General features: G+C 38.7%; 1 protein-coding gene across 4 annotated transcripts in view; it reads left to right on the top strand.

Moving 5' to 3' along the window:
* The window catches only part of PPP3CC (protein phosphatase 3 catalytic subunit gamma), a 99568-nt gene extending 84440 nt beyond the window's left edge, over positions 1-15128 (top strand). The window contains exons 11-15 of one of the 4 annotated variants that reach the window (XM_044391149.3): positions 5708-5734; positions 6657-6738; positions 7365-7462; positions 13428-13457; positions 14598-15128. In XM_044391149.3, the coding sequence (XP_044247084.1) occupies positions 5708-5734; positions 6657-6738; positions 7365-7462; positions 13428-13457; positions 14598-14824 (464 nt within the window). In that variant the 3' untranslated portion in view covers positions 14825-15128. The remainder of the gene's footprint in view (positions 1-5707; positions 5735-6656; positions 6739-7364; positions 7463-13427; positions 13458-14597) is intronic. The other 3 variants (XM_026519030.4, XM_057310217.1, XM_057310218.1) reach the window with 3 other exon arrangements.
* Positions 15129-16698: the final 1570 nt, after the last annotated feature.

The following is a 16698-nucleotide window of genomic DNA, read 5'->3' as shown; positions in this document are numbered from 1 at the left end:
TCACCTGGGTGGCTCAGTCGGTTAAGCATCCAACTCGTGATTTTGGCTCAGGTCATGATTTCATGGGTGGTGAGATCGAGCTTCAGTCAGGTCCACACTCACTGAGGAGTCTGCTTGAGATTCTCTCCCTCTGCCCCTCCCCCCACTCACACTCTCTCCCTCTCTCTGTCTCTAAAATAAGTAAATTTTTAGAATAAAATTTCATACACACACACACACACACACACATGATAGGAGTGGCTGGCTGGCTCAGTTGGTAGACTGTGTGACTCTTGATCTCAGGGTCATGAGTTCAAACCCCACATTGGGGCTAGAGCTTACCTTAAAAAAAAAGTGTATGTATACACACACACACACACACACACACACACACATACTTGGTAACCCATGGGTCAAATAACAAATCACATTGAAAATCTGAAAATATTTTGAGCTGAATGAAAACGAAAAGTAGTGCATATTAAAGTTTGAGGACAGGCATCAAGCAGGCAGGCCTGGGCCTGGGGCTGGAGCCTGAACCTTGTGGCCATGTCAGCAGATGCTCACTGGTTGACAGCTTCTGCTGCTTCTGAGAGGAATTAAGTTATACTTGATCTTAAAGTAACAGGATCGTCAGAATTAATTAAAATAGATGCCATCTACCAAGAGTACTTCAAAAATGTTAATCAGGCATTTGCCTTCATATTCTGAGTCACCCTACAAGCAGAGAAATGAATCATCACCCAGAATGGTTCAGTGTGTACAACAGGGTCCAGAAAACTCTCTCACCTTGAATAACTGTGGTGGACTGACCAAGAGCAATGTGAAAGTGGTCAAACTTATTGACAAAGCAGCTGCTTCTGTGTGATGTCTTCCAAAATGCATATAAAATCTTATATACGGCTTAGTTGCAATGTATCTTGAAGGCAGTTTCCATGAACAAATTAAGTTGTAAATTTAGTTCACCTTCATACCTCATTTTGTGATATAAAATCAGTGCTTAAATACAAATTGATTTAAACTTGGGAAAAAAAACAACAAAAATTGGGGGATGTATCTAAAGCTGTGCTTAGAGGAAAATTTATAGCTTTAGATGAATATACTGGAAAAGAAGAAAGGCGGAAAATCAGCATCCATCTCAAAAAGTTGACAAAAGGATAGATAGTAATTTAAACCTAAAGAAAATAGGTGAAATGAAATTAAAAATTAAGAATATTAGTTACAAAATAGGAAAGAAATACAGAAGTAGTAATACCAAAATGTGCTTTTTTAAAAGACTAGTAAAATTGATAAATCCCTGGTAAGACTTACCAAATAAACAAGATAAGACAAAAATAACCAATGGTAGTACTGAAAAATGATACATCAGACCCTATAGACATTAAGAAAATAATGAGAATAAATTTATATCAATGAATTTTAAAACTTGGGTGAAATGGATAGATTCCTGAACAATGTAACTTACTCAAACTGACACACTATAGAAAATCTTAATAATTACATGCCTACCAAGAAATATGATCTGTAATTTAAAATCTTCCTATGAAGAAAATGCCAGGTGAAGATAACTTCACCAACAGATTTACCAAACATTTAAGAAAGAAACAACATGGACGCCTGGGTGGCTCATCGGTTAAGCATCTGCCTTCGGCTCAGGTCATGATCCCAGGGTCCCGCTCGGGCTCTCTGCTCAGCGGGAAGCATGCTTCTCACTCTCCCTCTGCCTGCCACTCTGCCTACTTGTGCTCTCGCTCTCTCTCTCTGTCAAATAATAATAATAAACTATTAAAAAATTTTAAAAAAGAAAACACTAATTTTACACAAATTCCTCCTGAGAATAAAAAAGAAGAAATGCTCCCCAGCTCATTTAGTGAGGCTAGTATAACTATGATACTAAAATGTGAAACGACATTAATATAGATACAAGAATCCTAAACAAAACAACAGATTGAAACTAGCAATATACATAAAAGAATTATGTCTCCCAACCAAGTTGATTTATTCCAGAAATTTTGGAAGATTTGGCATTCAAAATTTAATCAGTATATAGTAATGTAAGATTTTTTTTTTAATTTTTTTTTTTAAAGATTTTTTTTTTTTTTTTTTTTTTATTCGACAGAGATAGAGACAGCCAGCGAGAGAGGGAACACAAGCAGGGGGAGTGGGAGAGGAAGAAGCAGGCTCATAGCAGAGGAGCCTGATGTGGGGCTCGATCCCATAAAGCCGGGATCACGCCCTGAGCCGAAGGCAGACGCTTAACCGCTGTGCCACCCAGGCGCCCCAAGATTTTTTTTTAAGATTTTATTTACTTATTTGACGGAGATAGTGAGAGCATAAGTAGGAGAAGCAGTAGGCAGAGGGAGAAGCAGGCTCCCCGATCAATCCCAGGACCCTGGGATCATGACCTGAACTGAAGGCAGCCGCTTAACGACTGAGCCACCCAGGCGCCCCAAGAGATTTAATAAAAGCAGAAGCTGGGTGAGGGATGTATGTGAACTCTATAGTGTCTTCACAACTTTGCTGAACATCTAAAACTATTCTAAAATAAAATTTTATTTAAAACAGTATAATTCACTGCATTTATTAAAAAGGAGAAGGAGCATATCTTAGTAGATGTAGAAGCAGCATTAGGTAGAATTCATCCTTCTTTTGCAATAGATCCCTTAAACTCAGCTTAGAAAGGAATTCTTTAATCTAACAAACACAGCTATAAAAGCCTGTTGCAAACATCATATGGCAAAATGTTGAAAGCTCTCCTTAGTGATTGGGAACAGACAAGAACACCAGTTATCAATACCTCTGTACAATATCGTATTAGAAGTTGCACCCAATACAATAAGGCAGGAAAAGAGCAACATAGGGTATGAAGATTGGAAAGAGAGAAGCACAACTATCATTATTTATAAATTTAAAAGAATCTATAGATTGTTAAAATCAACACGTGCATGTAGCTGAGCTGCTGGATACAAAGTCAATAAGCAAAAATCATTTGCATTTCTATTACCAGCAACAAACAAAATGAAACCTTAAGAAAGATGCCATTTACAATGTCCTCCCTAACAATAAATCTGACAAGTGTGTGGTACCGCTAAGCAACAAACTGTAAAACATTATTAGAGAAATTAAAGGAGGTCTGAATAAATGGAAAGAAATAAAATGTTCATTGATTTTTGGAAAACTCCATATTGTAAAGATCTCATTCATTCCTAAATTGATCTATGGTTTCAGTGCAAAGTCAAGTATTAACAGCCCATTCAATTCTAAAATTCATGTGGAAATGCTGAGGATAGATTCTAAAATTTGTATGAAAATGCTATGGGTAGGTACCAAAATTAGTATGGAAATAGCTTAAGTCTTGAAACAGGGTGGGAGGACTTGTTTTTTATATCAAGATTTACTCTAAAGCTAGAGTAATTAGAATTATTAGTGCAAGAACAGATGAGCACTGAAACAGAACAGAGAATCCCGAAACATCACAATGTGTGTGGACACTTGATTTACATCAGAGGTGGTGCTGCCAGGAGTAGTAAGAAAATGATGATAATAAGTGATTTGGGAATATCTGAGAAAAAATTAAACCTGACCCATATCATATTTCAAACCCCAACGTAATTTCCAGATGGATTAATACACTCAAATATGAAAGGTAAAACAGTATAAAGCTTCTAGGATTTATAATATAGAATATCTTCATGACCTTGGGGTAGAGAACAATTTCTTAGGACACAAAAAGCACTTCCATACAGGAAACTATTAATTAATTAGACTATGTTAAAATAAGAACTTGTGTTTACCAAGAGACCTGTTAAGAGTGGGAAAAGACAAGGTGCCAAGTGGGAGAGCGTATCTGCAACACAATCCACAAAGGGCTCACTTGCAGAACAGATGAAGAACTGCAGGCCAGTTAGATGAGACTTGCACAAGCACCTCACGAAAGAGAGTATCCAAATGGCCTGTAAAGATACGACAAGATATTCATTCACATTAGTAATTGTAAAAATGCAAATTAAAACCACAATGGATGATTCTGTACACCCACCAGATTGGCTAAAATGAAAGATACATTAACAAGAACACACGTGCTGGCCTGGATGTGTAGCAACAGGAGTATTCCTACACTGAAGTGTAAAGTAGCACGTCCACGTGAGTAGATAACGCCAAGCTGCTGTTCAGAGTTGAACATCTACATAATAACTGAGCATTCTAACTCTAGGAATATAGTTCACGGAAATAGCAGCAAAGAAAAATGCATAGGAATAGTCATAGCAGTCAAATTCACAATAGCCAAAAATTGGAATCAGACCAATGACCACTGACAGTAAAAAGGATGAATTGTGGCATATGTAGTGGAATTGTATGCAGTAATGACAGTGAACTACAACAGGCAAAACACAGATCAGTCTTACATACATAATGTTGAGCAAAAGAAACCAGGCACAAAAATACGTATTTGATTGTTCCAGTTACGTAAAGTTCAAAAACAAAACCATAGTGCTTGTGGATCCACACCTGCTTACATGGTAAAACTATGAAGAACAGCAGGAGAGTGATTTCAATAAAGGTCAAGATTTTCTTTGGGAAGAGAGAGGCATTATACATTTGTGTACTTTATGTTTCTCATACTTGACAATAAAAAAGTTTAGAAGTTACAAACCTACAAAACGTGGAGATTTTTGCAGGAATTTTTAGAAGCTGGAAAACGAATTAATCTTCCTCACTTGGCTGATTCAAGAAAGTTAAAGTAATGGGGAATGCTGAGTTCCAGCACAGAATTCTCAAAAAGCAAAGGAATTGGTAGTGGCAGTTTCTAGAATTGGGGACTGTGGGTGGGTCGGGGGGAGGGGGGACATGGTCACTGAGCTAATATAAGACTAGGTGGAAGCTGTTTGAAAAGCAGTTACAGTCCTGGTTGCCACTGGGCAACTGCCTCTTCTCCAGCTCTGGAGGCTAATCCCCCAAAAAAAGGGTAAGCCAAAAGAATTTCTGCTTAGGTATACAACTGAGGGCATCAATACCTTGCCCAAAACAGGTGAATTGAGTGGCCATGTGCATCCGCAATCTTGATACAGAGAACTCCCTCACAAAGGCCCACCCTGATCACTACCTGTAAAACTGCCAGTCAGCAGTCCACCCAGCAACTTTTCGGCCCCCATTCTCAGTCACAAGCAGACACCAAGGATTACCAGCCAGCTCAGGAAGTCTTGAAGAGAACAACACAGACAGCAAAAAGCAATGTGAATGAACTTGAGATTCTGAAGAAAATATAAAACTGAAAAACGGAAAGCCTATAATATCTCCAAAAAGAAACAGGAAGATAGTGACTCCATTCAACATAAATACATGGCTTTAGTAAGAGATTTGTAGGCTGTTTATTTTGCCCTTTGGTTTTTGTTCCCTGTTTTCAAGTCATTTGTTTCCCAAATATCTTTTTCTTTGTCCGATTTTATTTGCATGACTTGTGGGGATAGGGTATTTTGGATGACAATAGGTGTAAATTAATGTAAAACTATAAACTTTTAAGAAATGGGAAAACTGCTTACAGGAAATCTATAATTTAATACTCTGTCATGCTACCAAGGATGCCTCTTCTGAGCTGATAAAGATAGTAGCCTGCTTCTCTCATTGCATTTCACTTTGATTTTTTTTCTCTCTTTCATGTCAACTTAAATTTCTCTTCCCATATTTCTATTTTCATCTCCTTGTTTCTTGGTGTCTCTTCTTGCTGAAGATCACTACATTTCAAGCTATCGGAAAGGTATCCGACTAAAATGTGCTAAGAGCTTAATACTCGCTGTCTGTCCCACCACAACCTATTAATTTTATTAGACCTTTTTAGTTGCAGTTGAGTGATTTCAGACAGGCTCTCCATCCTCCCTTTCTGTCTTAGTATAAATGTTTTCTTTGCACCTGCCATATAATTCTGCAGGATATCGAGAGCTGGAGGGGTGAGGAAGGAGAGGCCACGTTTCTCTTTCTGACTTTTGAGTGCGGTCACCTGGTGCATGCCTGGACCTTAGCTTCTCATGTGTGAGCTGTTCCCTGAATCTTAGATGAGAAAAGGCCATACAGTGTTGTGGTAACTTTTTTGGTGTTGCTTTATAAAGACCTTCCCTACCATCATAATTTATATTGCACAGTTGTCTGTGGTAGGAAATAACTCACCAGTGTGTGAGTGAGTGAGGATTATAGAATGAAAGCAGCCCTCACTAAGTTGAGGAGAGCTAGCTCTGTGTTGTGTTTGCCTGCAGAAGACAGCTGCGTGAATCATCACTTGCCAGTTGGCAAGCCAAACCCCGCATCCTGAGGTGGCCCACAGCATTCTCAGAAGAGATTTTTGCTGTAGCGACTGTCTTTGTTGGCACGTGTATGTTTCATTCTTCACTGTGCTCTGTATTTCAGAACCACAAATAAGTTCCCACCTCTTGTAGGTCCGTCCAGTCTGTCTTTGTTGTGACCCCCTCCATTTTTTTCATCTTGTTTTTCCCCTTTTCTGGGTGTTTTTTTCTCTTGCTCCTTAGAACTTCCTGGGATTTTTGTTTGTCTAAACAAACTTAGGCCTTGATTTCTTTTTTTAAAACAACAGTTTCTTTAACTTAGAAAAATACTTCATCCTGCATTTTTAACAACTAACCTGTTAACACATTCTTTTAACTCACTGAGTCTTTGTATTCCTGAAGGAGGCACTACAGTTCGAAAGGAAATCATCAAGAATAAGATCAGAGCCATTGGGAAGATGGCACGAGTCTTTTCAATTCTGCGGTAAGGATAAATCTGTCATTACAGTATGGAATCAGCACTTGGAGAGAAAATTAGAAGTTGATTTTAGAACAGTTTTTTTTAGAATTGGAGTTCGGTATGATTGGATAGGTCTTCAGAGTCAGAGCTGAGTGCACATTGAATCTGACCTATATGTTAAAGTGACTAGAAATGTTTTGACAAACATTCATTTGGTACAAGTTTAGATATAGTGAATGGAGTGATTTAGTGTGGATTCTGGAGCCACATTGCCTGCGTTCACATCCTGGCTCGACCTCTTCTTAGCTGTATGATTTTGAGCCTCAGTTTTCTTGTCAATAAAAGTGCAGTAATAACAAGACCTGCCTTATACAGTTATTAGGAGGATTAAATGGGATGATATAATGGAAGAATTAGAACAGTACCTGGCTATTAAGTACCTCTAATTGAAAAACAAGAACCTGCTGGTTGTTTAAAATTGTAATACTTACAGAAAACATCTTTCTTTGGGTCAGGGAAGGGTTAGGAAGAAGGAGAACCTTTCCTCCATCTCTGCATCTTTTCTTAACTTCCCTTCCAGTATCTTTGAACTGAACTGCTGCGCAGTAGACACCCTGGCATTAATGTAGGGCTTTCACCTTCCTTTGCAGGGAAGAGAGTGAGAGTGTGCTGACTCTCAAGGGCCTGACTCCAACAGGGACACTCCCTCTAGGTGTCCTCTCAGGAGGAAAACAGACCATTGAGACAGGTGAGTATGAGAAATACTCCTTTCATGGAAGGTGTGCTCCCATTACCCAGCAGTCAACATAAAATTTAAAATTAGGCCTTCTTTCAATAAATGATACTAGAGCAATTGGATATCCGTATGGGGGAAAAGTGAATCTTAACTCTTCTCTCTATATACAAAAATTAATTCAAAATTATTATAACTTAAATGTAAAAGAAAAAATAAAACTTACCAAAAAAAGTATGGAGAGTATTGGAGTAGATAGAGTCCTTAGCTAGGACACAAAAAGTACTAACCTTAAAAGAAAAAAAATCAATTAATTAAATTTCATTAAAACTAAGAATTTCTGTTCACAAAAATACATACTTAGGAAAGGGAAAAGGCAAGCCATTAACTGAGAAGATTTTTTGCAATAGATATGTCTGACAAAGGGCTTAAATTTAGAATCTATAAAGAACTACAAACTCAATAAGAAAAACACAAACAACCAATTTTTTTAATGGTCAAAAGACTTTAACAGGCACTCACAAAAGACAGTATCAAAATGGCCAATGAGCATATGAAAAGATGCTTAATATATTAAAACCACAGTGAGATTCCACTACATATTCACCAGAATGGCTAAAATTAAAGTCTAACAATACTAAGTGTTGGTGAATTTGTGGAGAATAGAACTAGATACATTGCTGGTGGGCATGTAAATTGGTTCAACCACTTTGGAAAACTCTTGGGCAGTAAAGCAAAACATGTATCTCCCCCATAAGCCAGCAATCCCAGACCTGGTATATCAAAGAGAAATAAGTGCATATGTCCATCAAAGGATTTGCATAAGAATGTTTACCATAGCTTTATTCATATAGCCCAAAACAGGAAAGAACCCAAAGGTTCATCAATAGTAGAATAGATAAATGTGTTCTGTTTATACACTGGAATACAACACAGCAATGGAAAAATAACATTACGAAGACATGCAAAAACATGATTGAATCTCACAAATATTATGGTAAACTAAGAAAGCTAGGCACAAAAGATCACAGACTCTCTGATTTATAGGATGTTCAAGAATAGGCAAACTAGGGGCGCCTGGGTGGCTCACTCGTTAAGCGCCTGCCTTCGGCTCAGGGCGTGATCCCAGCGTTCTGGGATCGAGCCCCACATCGGGCTCCTCTTCTGGGAGCCTGCTTCTTCCTCTCCCACTCCCCCTGCTTGTGTTCCCTCTCTCGCTGGCTGTCTCTCTCTGTCAAATAAATAAATAAAATCTTAAAAAAAAAAAAAAAAAAAGAATAGGCAAACTAGCCAGAAGTCAGAATGGCACTTCCTCTGGTGGGAGGATATTGACCCAGGAGGAGCAGAGGGGACTTCTGGAGTAGTGGCGATGTTCTGTATCACTATCTGGGTAGTAACACAAGTGTATTCACACACAAGAACATATAGAGCTGTGCACATGATAGGTCTCACTTATGTATGGTTTTTTTTTTTAAGATTTACTTATTTTAGCAAGAGAGCGCTCGACTGAGGGTCAAGGGAGAGAGAGAATCGCAAGCAGACTTCCCGCTGAGCACAGAGCCCACGAGGGGCTTGATTTCACAACCCTGAGATCATTACCCGAGCTGAAATCAAGAGGTGGATGCTTAACTGAGCCACCCAGGCATCCCACTTATGCCTGTTTTATTTTGGGGTGTTAGAATTTCTCAGAGAGGCTGTTTGCCTCTGCCTGCGAGCCATATCCTACTCCAGTGCCACAGTCACCTCTCCAGTCAGGGTGTCAGTTCTAAAAGGCACATAGACGCTGGCTTGTAAGGAGAGGACTTTATGGAAGCCTGGAATGAAAAGTTTGATGTTTGTCAGAATAGACGTAGATCTGGTCAAGCAAGATGACTGATTCTAGGCACAAAAACTGCAGTTGAAGCATTGGCAACTTAAACTAGAGTTCACTGCTTTTTCCCTCTTGTTTATTAAATTGTTTCTATTTAAGGTTTTCTTTTTTCTTGTCATCCCGTTATTTATAGGAATCCTTTGCTTTTTGTGGTAAGTCTACTGATATTGATTAATAGGAACAAGCCTTTCCCCCCCTTCTTATAGGATTGGATTCCTCCTTCTCTTTCAGATTAAATCTTGGAATATTAGAGTTTAACTATTTAGAAGGGGAATGAACATTTTCTCCTTGGAATTACGTAACTAATTTTCTTAACTTTTTTAGTTTCATGGAAAGGATTAGTAAACCATTTCAGGTTGAATTATTTTTCTCTCAAAAAAATGTACAGTTTCTTGTAAGCAAAATACTTCCCACCATTACTTTGTTTGGTAACGTGAGCTACTCTGAGAGCACTTCTGACAAGGCAGGTTGGAATTAGTAGGAAACCCCATGGGTGAGGAAAAAGGGAATGTCTTCTATATCCGTACTTGAAAAGTTTTGGAAACTTGCTGATCCACAAAGTTGTTGTCGTTGTTTGTTTGTTTGTTTCTTTCTTTCTTTCTCTTTTTTTTTAAGTTTATTTAAGATAGGGAGAGAGAGTGAATGAGAGAGCAGGAGCAGGGCAGGGGGAGAGGGAGAAGCAGAGGGAGAAGCTCCCTCCCATGAGCAGGGAGTCCGATGCAGGGCTTGATCCCAGGACGCTGGGATCATGACCTGAGCTGAAGGCAGACGCTCAACCCTCGGAGCCACGCAGGCGCCCCAAAGTTGTTGCTTCAGTCTGGACCTCGAGAGCAGGTCTGGGATGAATAAAGACGAGAACTGTATGGATGTGCTACTTGGGGAGTTGTTTGTTCATAGTCTTTCGGTCTGCCTTTTGTTCTCAGTCCCAAGTATGTATTATAGTTTCTCTTCATTCCTAATTGGAATAAGAGTGTTTTAATCAAATAGGATTTTTTATCGATACTTTTGAAAGTGATAGACGTCTTCAGGAATGCGTAAGAACAACACTAAAGTTGGAGCTAGCTTTTTAGAGCTTCTTATGTCTCTCCTTGATTGACAGAAACTGAGTTTATTTGTCGTTTTCCATCAGAGTCTCAGTTCTACAGGTTCATTGGCAAACGGGAGCATTAGCTAAAAAAGACCTTTTATTGTTCCTGTAACTTTGCTTGGAGAGCTTTCAACCAACAATATCCCATATGGCCTTATAGCATATATTCATTTATGCCTTACCTTGTTCCAAGAGGGATTTGAATAAGTTACAGTATACATATAACACAGTGAATAAAATAAATATGCTTGAAATTTGGAGCACAAAGGAAAACAAACAAAAAGCCAATAGACAGCCACAAATTTTACTCCCAAGCTTCCTAGTACCGAAATGAAGAGGAATGCCAAGAACTGAATGAGATTCACAAAGACCATAAAATAAAAAACAAATCTGTTATAAATTGGACTACATCAAAATTAACATTTGTGCTGCAAATGGAACCATCATCAAGAAAGTGAAAAGACAACCCAACCCATAGGATGGGTGGAAATATTTACAAGTCATAGGTTTGATAAGGAACTGGTATCTAGAAAATAGAAAGAACTCTTATAATTGAATAATAAAAAGACAACCCAATTAAAAAATGGGTAAAAAAGTTGAATAGACATTTTTCCAAAGACATACGAGTGGCCAATAAGCATGGGAAAAGTTGCTCTATATCATTAGATGTTAAGGAAATACAGATCCAAACCACGATGAGATAGCACTTCACACCCACTAGGATGGCTGTGATCACAAAGACAGGGAGTAGCAAGTGTTGTTGAGAATATGGAGAAGTTGGCCCCTCCTACCCTGCTGGTGGAAGTGTGAAACGGTGCAGTACTTCGGAAGCCAGTCCGGCTGTTCCTTAGGTGATTAAACGTGCAGTTGACCTTACGACCAGCTGTTCTGCTTGTAGCTATATACCCCAGAAAAATGAGAGTGTATCCACACAAAGACTTGTACGCAGATATTCACAGCAGCATTTTTCGTTAGAGCCAAGAAGTGGGAATGGCTCAGGCGTCCATCACCTGATGAGGTAGCTCTTCACACAGTACCATACTATTCAGGCATAAAAAGGAATGAAGTGCCGGTACCTGCTTCAGTGTGACTAAACCTTAAAAACATGCTGAGTGGGGGCCTGGGTGGCGGAGTCGTTAAGCATCTGCTGTTGGCTCAGGGCGTGATCTCAGCGTTCTGGATCGAGCCCCACATCAGGCTTCTGTGCTAGGAGCCTGCTTCTTCCTCTCCCACTCCCCCTGCTTATGTTCCCTCTCTCACTGGCTGTAAAATCTTTAAAAAACAAACAAACAAACAAACAAACATGCTGAGTGAAAGAAGCCAGTCACTGAAATCACATACTGTGCAATTCCATTTATATGAAACGTCCAGAACAGGCAAATGTGTAGAGACAGAAAGTTGATTATTGGTTGGCTCTAGAATTAAGGGAAAGGGATGGAGGTAAACAGCATTCTTTTTGGGGTGATGAAAATGTTCTAACCATAGATTGTGATGGTTGTACAACTCTAAATATATTAAATCACTGAATCGTACACTTTAAACAAGTGAATTTTATGGCATGTGAATTATATTTCAGTAAGGAAACATAGTAAAATAAAAATAAATATATATATAAATTAAATATAAATAAATAAACCAGTTTCTCAGTTTTTTGTGACTGTTTCTTATAATGCCCCTTAATGCAGGCTGGTATCTTAATACCCGGTGCAAAAAATAAATTCTAGAAGGACCCTAAACAGTGTAATACTAGTCCACATTTTACCACGTAAACTCTAATTAGACCAACAATCTGTATACAATTTCAGCCTATGCTTTGTTCTTCAACTTTGTAACAGCAGCGGTGATGTACTGTTTAAAGGTACTGTTGTTTTCTTGTGAATGTTTATTCTATTTGAGGAGATTAGAGAGGGTGTGACATTGCTTTACCACAGGCCTACATATGGTTGACAAACTTAAGCACTGATAAGTTGATTCCAAGTTTCCATTTTTCACACTGTGATAGGAACTTAACTGTCAGTTCTTCCAGTTTCTCCTCTCATTGATACACAAAACCTCAGGAACAGCATTATTTTTCCCTGACTTCTTGTAAAAATTGGGATGGAGGAACTGAGAAGGTTCTTCTAATAAGATCTTTCTTGCTGCAGCCTGTAACCTTTTCATGTGTTAGGCTTTAAAAAGATGATGCAAGGATGTTTACTTGTTGGCAGTAATTTTTAAATTACTTCCTTTTCCATCACTGAAGGAGAAGTCCCTCTTAGTAATTGGCCTGCTCTCCTGCACAGTGAATGGAAGCTGTATGGTTTGGAAATGGCAGCTTCTCCTAGATCTCTAATCCCAGATGGTACAGGAATTTGTATCCAGTATTGAGTAGTTTTATGTCTTTGCCAGTTTAGTACTCCACCCCTGGACAAGAAATAACCACTCACTTAAAACCCATGTTTCTCTCCTTCCAAATGCTAGTCTGTTATTCAAAGCCCATTCTTTTTTAATTAAGTAATTTAAAAAGGACAGTTGGACCCCACATAAATTGCTTAAGAGCAGTAAGAAGTAGTTTTAAATAACTGTTTTGAATAGGACCCAGCAACAGCTCATGTAATACCATCTGAGCTGTTAGAAACTAAAGAACAGTTGTAATGTTAAATTATTTGACTCAAGTTATTTTGATATGTGAATGTCAAAACGTAAATTAGCAGCTGGCTATTTAAAAATGAGGAAAGCAACATAACTCTTGGTTTCTTATAGTCAGCTTGACTGACCCATTGTCTTAGCTATAGATGCTATTAGCTAAAAAGGTTCCCATGCCACCTGAAATGTTAAAAGTATTAGAAACCCTCACCACCTCACATTTCCCCCCAATTTAGTGTTTTGCAGTAATCCTCGCTTCTCGAACTAGTTGACTTTTATTATGGATGGGAATAGGCTGAGGTGGGAGCCTGGGTTGTCTGTGCTGGCAGCAATGCTGTTGGTTTACTCACTCTTTTTCTGTCTTCATTTTTGCATGCCACTGCTCCTGCCTCTTACAGCCACAGTAGAAGCGGTAGAGGCCCGGGAAGGTATGGCCATATTCCTATGATAGATGTGATCATGTGTCTGTCTACTAGTTTTAAAGAGCTATGTCAACATTTGAAATCTTCTATTATTGCGTCACCAGAACTGTAACAGTGAGGAAAGGAATAAATATTTCTAGGCATGCTCACAAAGTGTTTCCTTTGTGTCCTATATTTGTGTTAATTTAAATGACCCTCTCCACAGCTGAAGTCCTCTCTGGGCTCTCTCAGTTTTAATGCAATGGTTGAAGCTTAAGCAACTGGTCATGAGGAATCAGGTAGTTTAATCCTGTAGCCCTTCCATATAGAAGTGACTTCTGTGTGATTACTAGAGACTCAAACAGGTCAGCCTCTTTATCTAATGATTCTAAAGGATATCAAGAGCAGAGGCAAAAGTAGGCAAGGATTTAGTTTGACTCATTTCTGAGGTTGCCCTAAGGCAGTCAAGCTAAATTATCTCTGTTTCTATGAAAACAAATTTGAAGTAACAGATCATCTATGAATCTGACAATGAAAATCATTGGAATTGATAAACTTGTGTTATTTATTCAGTTGTTTTGTTAAGTAAGGTGGTTCAAAATGGGAATGCCTTTCCTTAGTGCTACTGAAGTTCAGTTAGAAGGAAGATATCCAGAAGCTGTTTTTCAGATGCCTTTTAACTTACATTCAGCTCCTGGTTGTGCACGAGAAAAAGCTGTCCTTCTAGACAAAAAGATGAGCTCTTTTATTACTTTTTTTATGGTCAATATGGTGTTCGTGCTATAGTTAACTACTCTGTTTAACTTGTTTTATTATTCTAGTGTTGCCTTTTCTCTTACATTAAGCATATTTCAGGCCCATAAGAAACCCTTTCTCAAATGTATTGAGGTTAAAAATGAACTTGTTAGCGATTTGTCAGGTATACTTATGCCATGATTAATTGAGCTTCTGTGAAAATCGCTTTCACAGTTTCAACTGCCCTATGAGCCTTAAGGAAGCAGTAGCTTCAGACAAGGCTGATCCAAGTCAAATATTGCCCGTTACCTTCACCAGACATGTGCTCCAACCCTTCTATGGTTTTCTCTAGGAGGTTGCTGTATGCTAAAAAACTTGAAGCTTGTTGCATTGCTGTCTAATCAGGCTCTTCCCTTTCCTGTTTTCCCATAGCCATCAGAGGGTTTTCGCTTCAGCACAGGATCCGGAGTTTTGAAGAAGCCCGAGGTCTGGACCGAATTAACGAACGGATGCCACCCCGAAAAGACAGCCAGTACCCCGATGGGCCAGTGAAATTGGTTGCCCCTCCACAACCCAACGCTGCGCACAGGAACGACAGGGGGAGAAGAGCCAGTAATGACGCAGAGCCCTGCTGTGGCACAGGTGGATCCAAAACTTAAGAACAAATTTTATTTATTTATTATTGGAAAACAAAACACAAACAACTTTAACAACTTAAACCTGGAGGTGCATTCATAATTCAGTCTGCATTTATGCTGTAAGAAAGGTGACCATTTTATAAATTGTTTTTAATTTATGTTTAATATATATAAAAAGTGCATCTGTTTTGTTTTTCCCTTTTTTTTCCTAATTTTTAAGAACTGATCTGATTGTCTGATAAATATGTGAAGTCTTGTGCTACAAAGGGGACCTTCCCCTAATAAAAGGGCCTTGGAAACCTCCACCCTGGGTTTCTGACTTGAACTAGCCAGCCTTTTCTTCTGTTCTTTTGGAAGGCGATAGCTTTCATTTCAGACTAATAATAGTTTTTCAAACTTAAGAGGGTGTTTTTCTTTTCCCTTCCTACAGGGTGCCATTGAAGAAGATTGCTCAGATTTCAGTGGCTAAAACTTTTAATGGAAAACTTGATTAGTGTAGAACTTCTAAATGAATAACCCAAACCTGGTGATTTGAGGGCCAAGGAGAATGTTTTCCATATAACCTACTTTTGGACTCTCAGTTCTCTCTGAATACATTCTAGTAAGATAAAATAAAAAGCAGTGAGGGATTTTCTTAGAATTACTCAAAATTTCTTCTTCCAACCATGGGCATGATTGATTTAAACTTCCCTTAGAACTTTGGAGGTTTCTCAACTGTTCCCAGATCCTTTTGCTTTCATTTTTGAAGCCCAGGTGATTTACCCAACTGCAAGGGAAGCTACATTTCTAAATATTTTATAAATGCCCTCCATAGAGCTTTCAACAGTAAGAGGTGTTTATGTCCTTCTGTGTGACTGCATCAGCTATTGTGTCTGTTCTCCCCTTTGTCCTTCTGTTTTTCTGTGTCAGTGTTTTAAAAACCAACTGGGGTAATGGAAACTGACTAGGGTAGAATGATTCCCTTATGAATTGGAAGTCTTGCTAAAGGGCATTGGATGATGAGGATTTCCTATTTTCTGTATCAATTACTGGGGTGTTTCTCCATCTTTAAGCACTCATTGGGCTGGACTCTGTGTCAGTCTCCGTCAGCATATTTTGGAACATGAAAACAAGCGTTCAGGTACAGTGTTTGAATAGTCTTCTCTTAGTTTTTCAAGTAACAACCAGTGAGGGAAAGAAATTTCGGTGATCCTTGGGCTCCCGTTTTTGGTTTAGTCTGGTGACAGGTGCCATGTCATAATACTCATTGGTCAACTTTGTAGTGAATGTGCATGTCTGGGCAATACTACACCAAAGTGCTTATTTACGGAATTCTTAATATCATTTGGGATGTAGGAGTCCAGCATTGAAGCAAGTATCTCTTGACAGTACTACTTTATGTTGTAAGCTTTAAGGACACCAGAAACCTTTTTCAGAAAAAACAAGAAACCCCCAATACCCCACATAATTTTACTAGAAGAATGAGGATTTAGCCCATCTATCTCTGTTTTCCTATACCTTTTGCTAACAGTTCCCAATTTATGACAGAGATCAAAGCATTTTGGGGCTTGGAATCTGGTGGCATGGATTACTTTGTCAGTAAAAACGATAGGAAGAATATGGGGGAAGGAGATAAAAGACCTCTTACTGGGTTATGAGTAAAACCTATGAAAGGAGGGAAACAAAGTCTTGAGTAGTTATCTTTACCGATGATTTTTTTATACTCAAAGAGGGAATTCTTCACCTGGATTTCCTCACACTCCACCCTCCCCCAGTCCCACTCTAGAAAGGACCACTGTTTTGGAAATCTCACCTAAAATGAAGATCAGTCGACATGACAGATTTGATGGATGAGTCTCCATCTCTTTCTCCTTTTCTCCTAGCTGAGGCTGTTATACATACATAATCTGCAGGTA

This window comes from Ursus arctos, unplaced genomic scaffold (genome assembly GCF_023065955.2).
Source record: "Ursus arctos isolate Adak ecotype North America unplaced genomic scaffold, UrsArc2.0 scaffold_11, whole genome shotgun sequence".
NCBI classification, from domain to species: Eukaryota; Metazoa; Chordata; class Mammalia; order Carnivora; family Ursidae; genus Ursus; species Ursus arctos.
The sequence above is the reverse complement of the archived record's forward strand: the minus strand, read 5'-3'. Positions and strand labels throughout refer to the sequence as shown.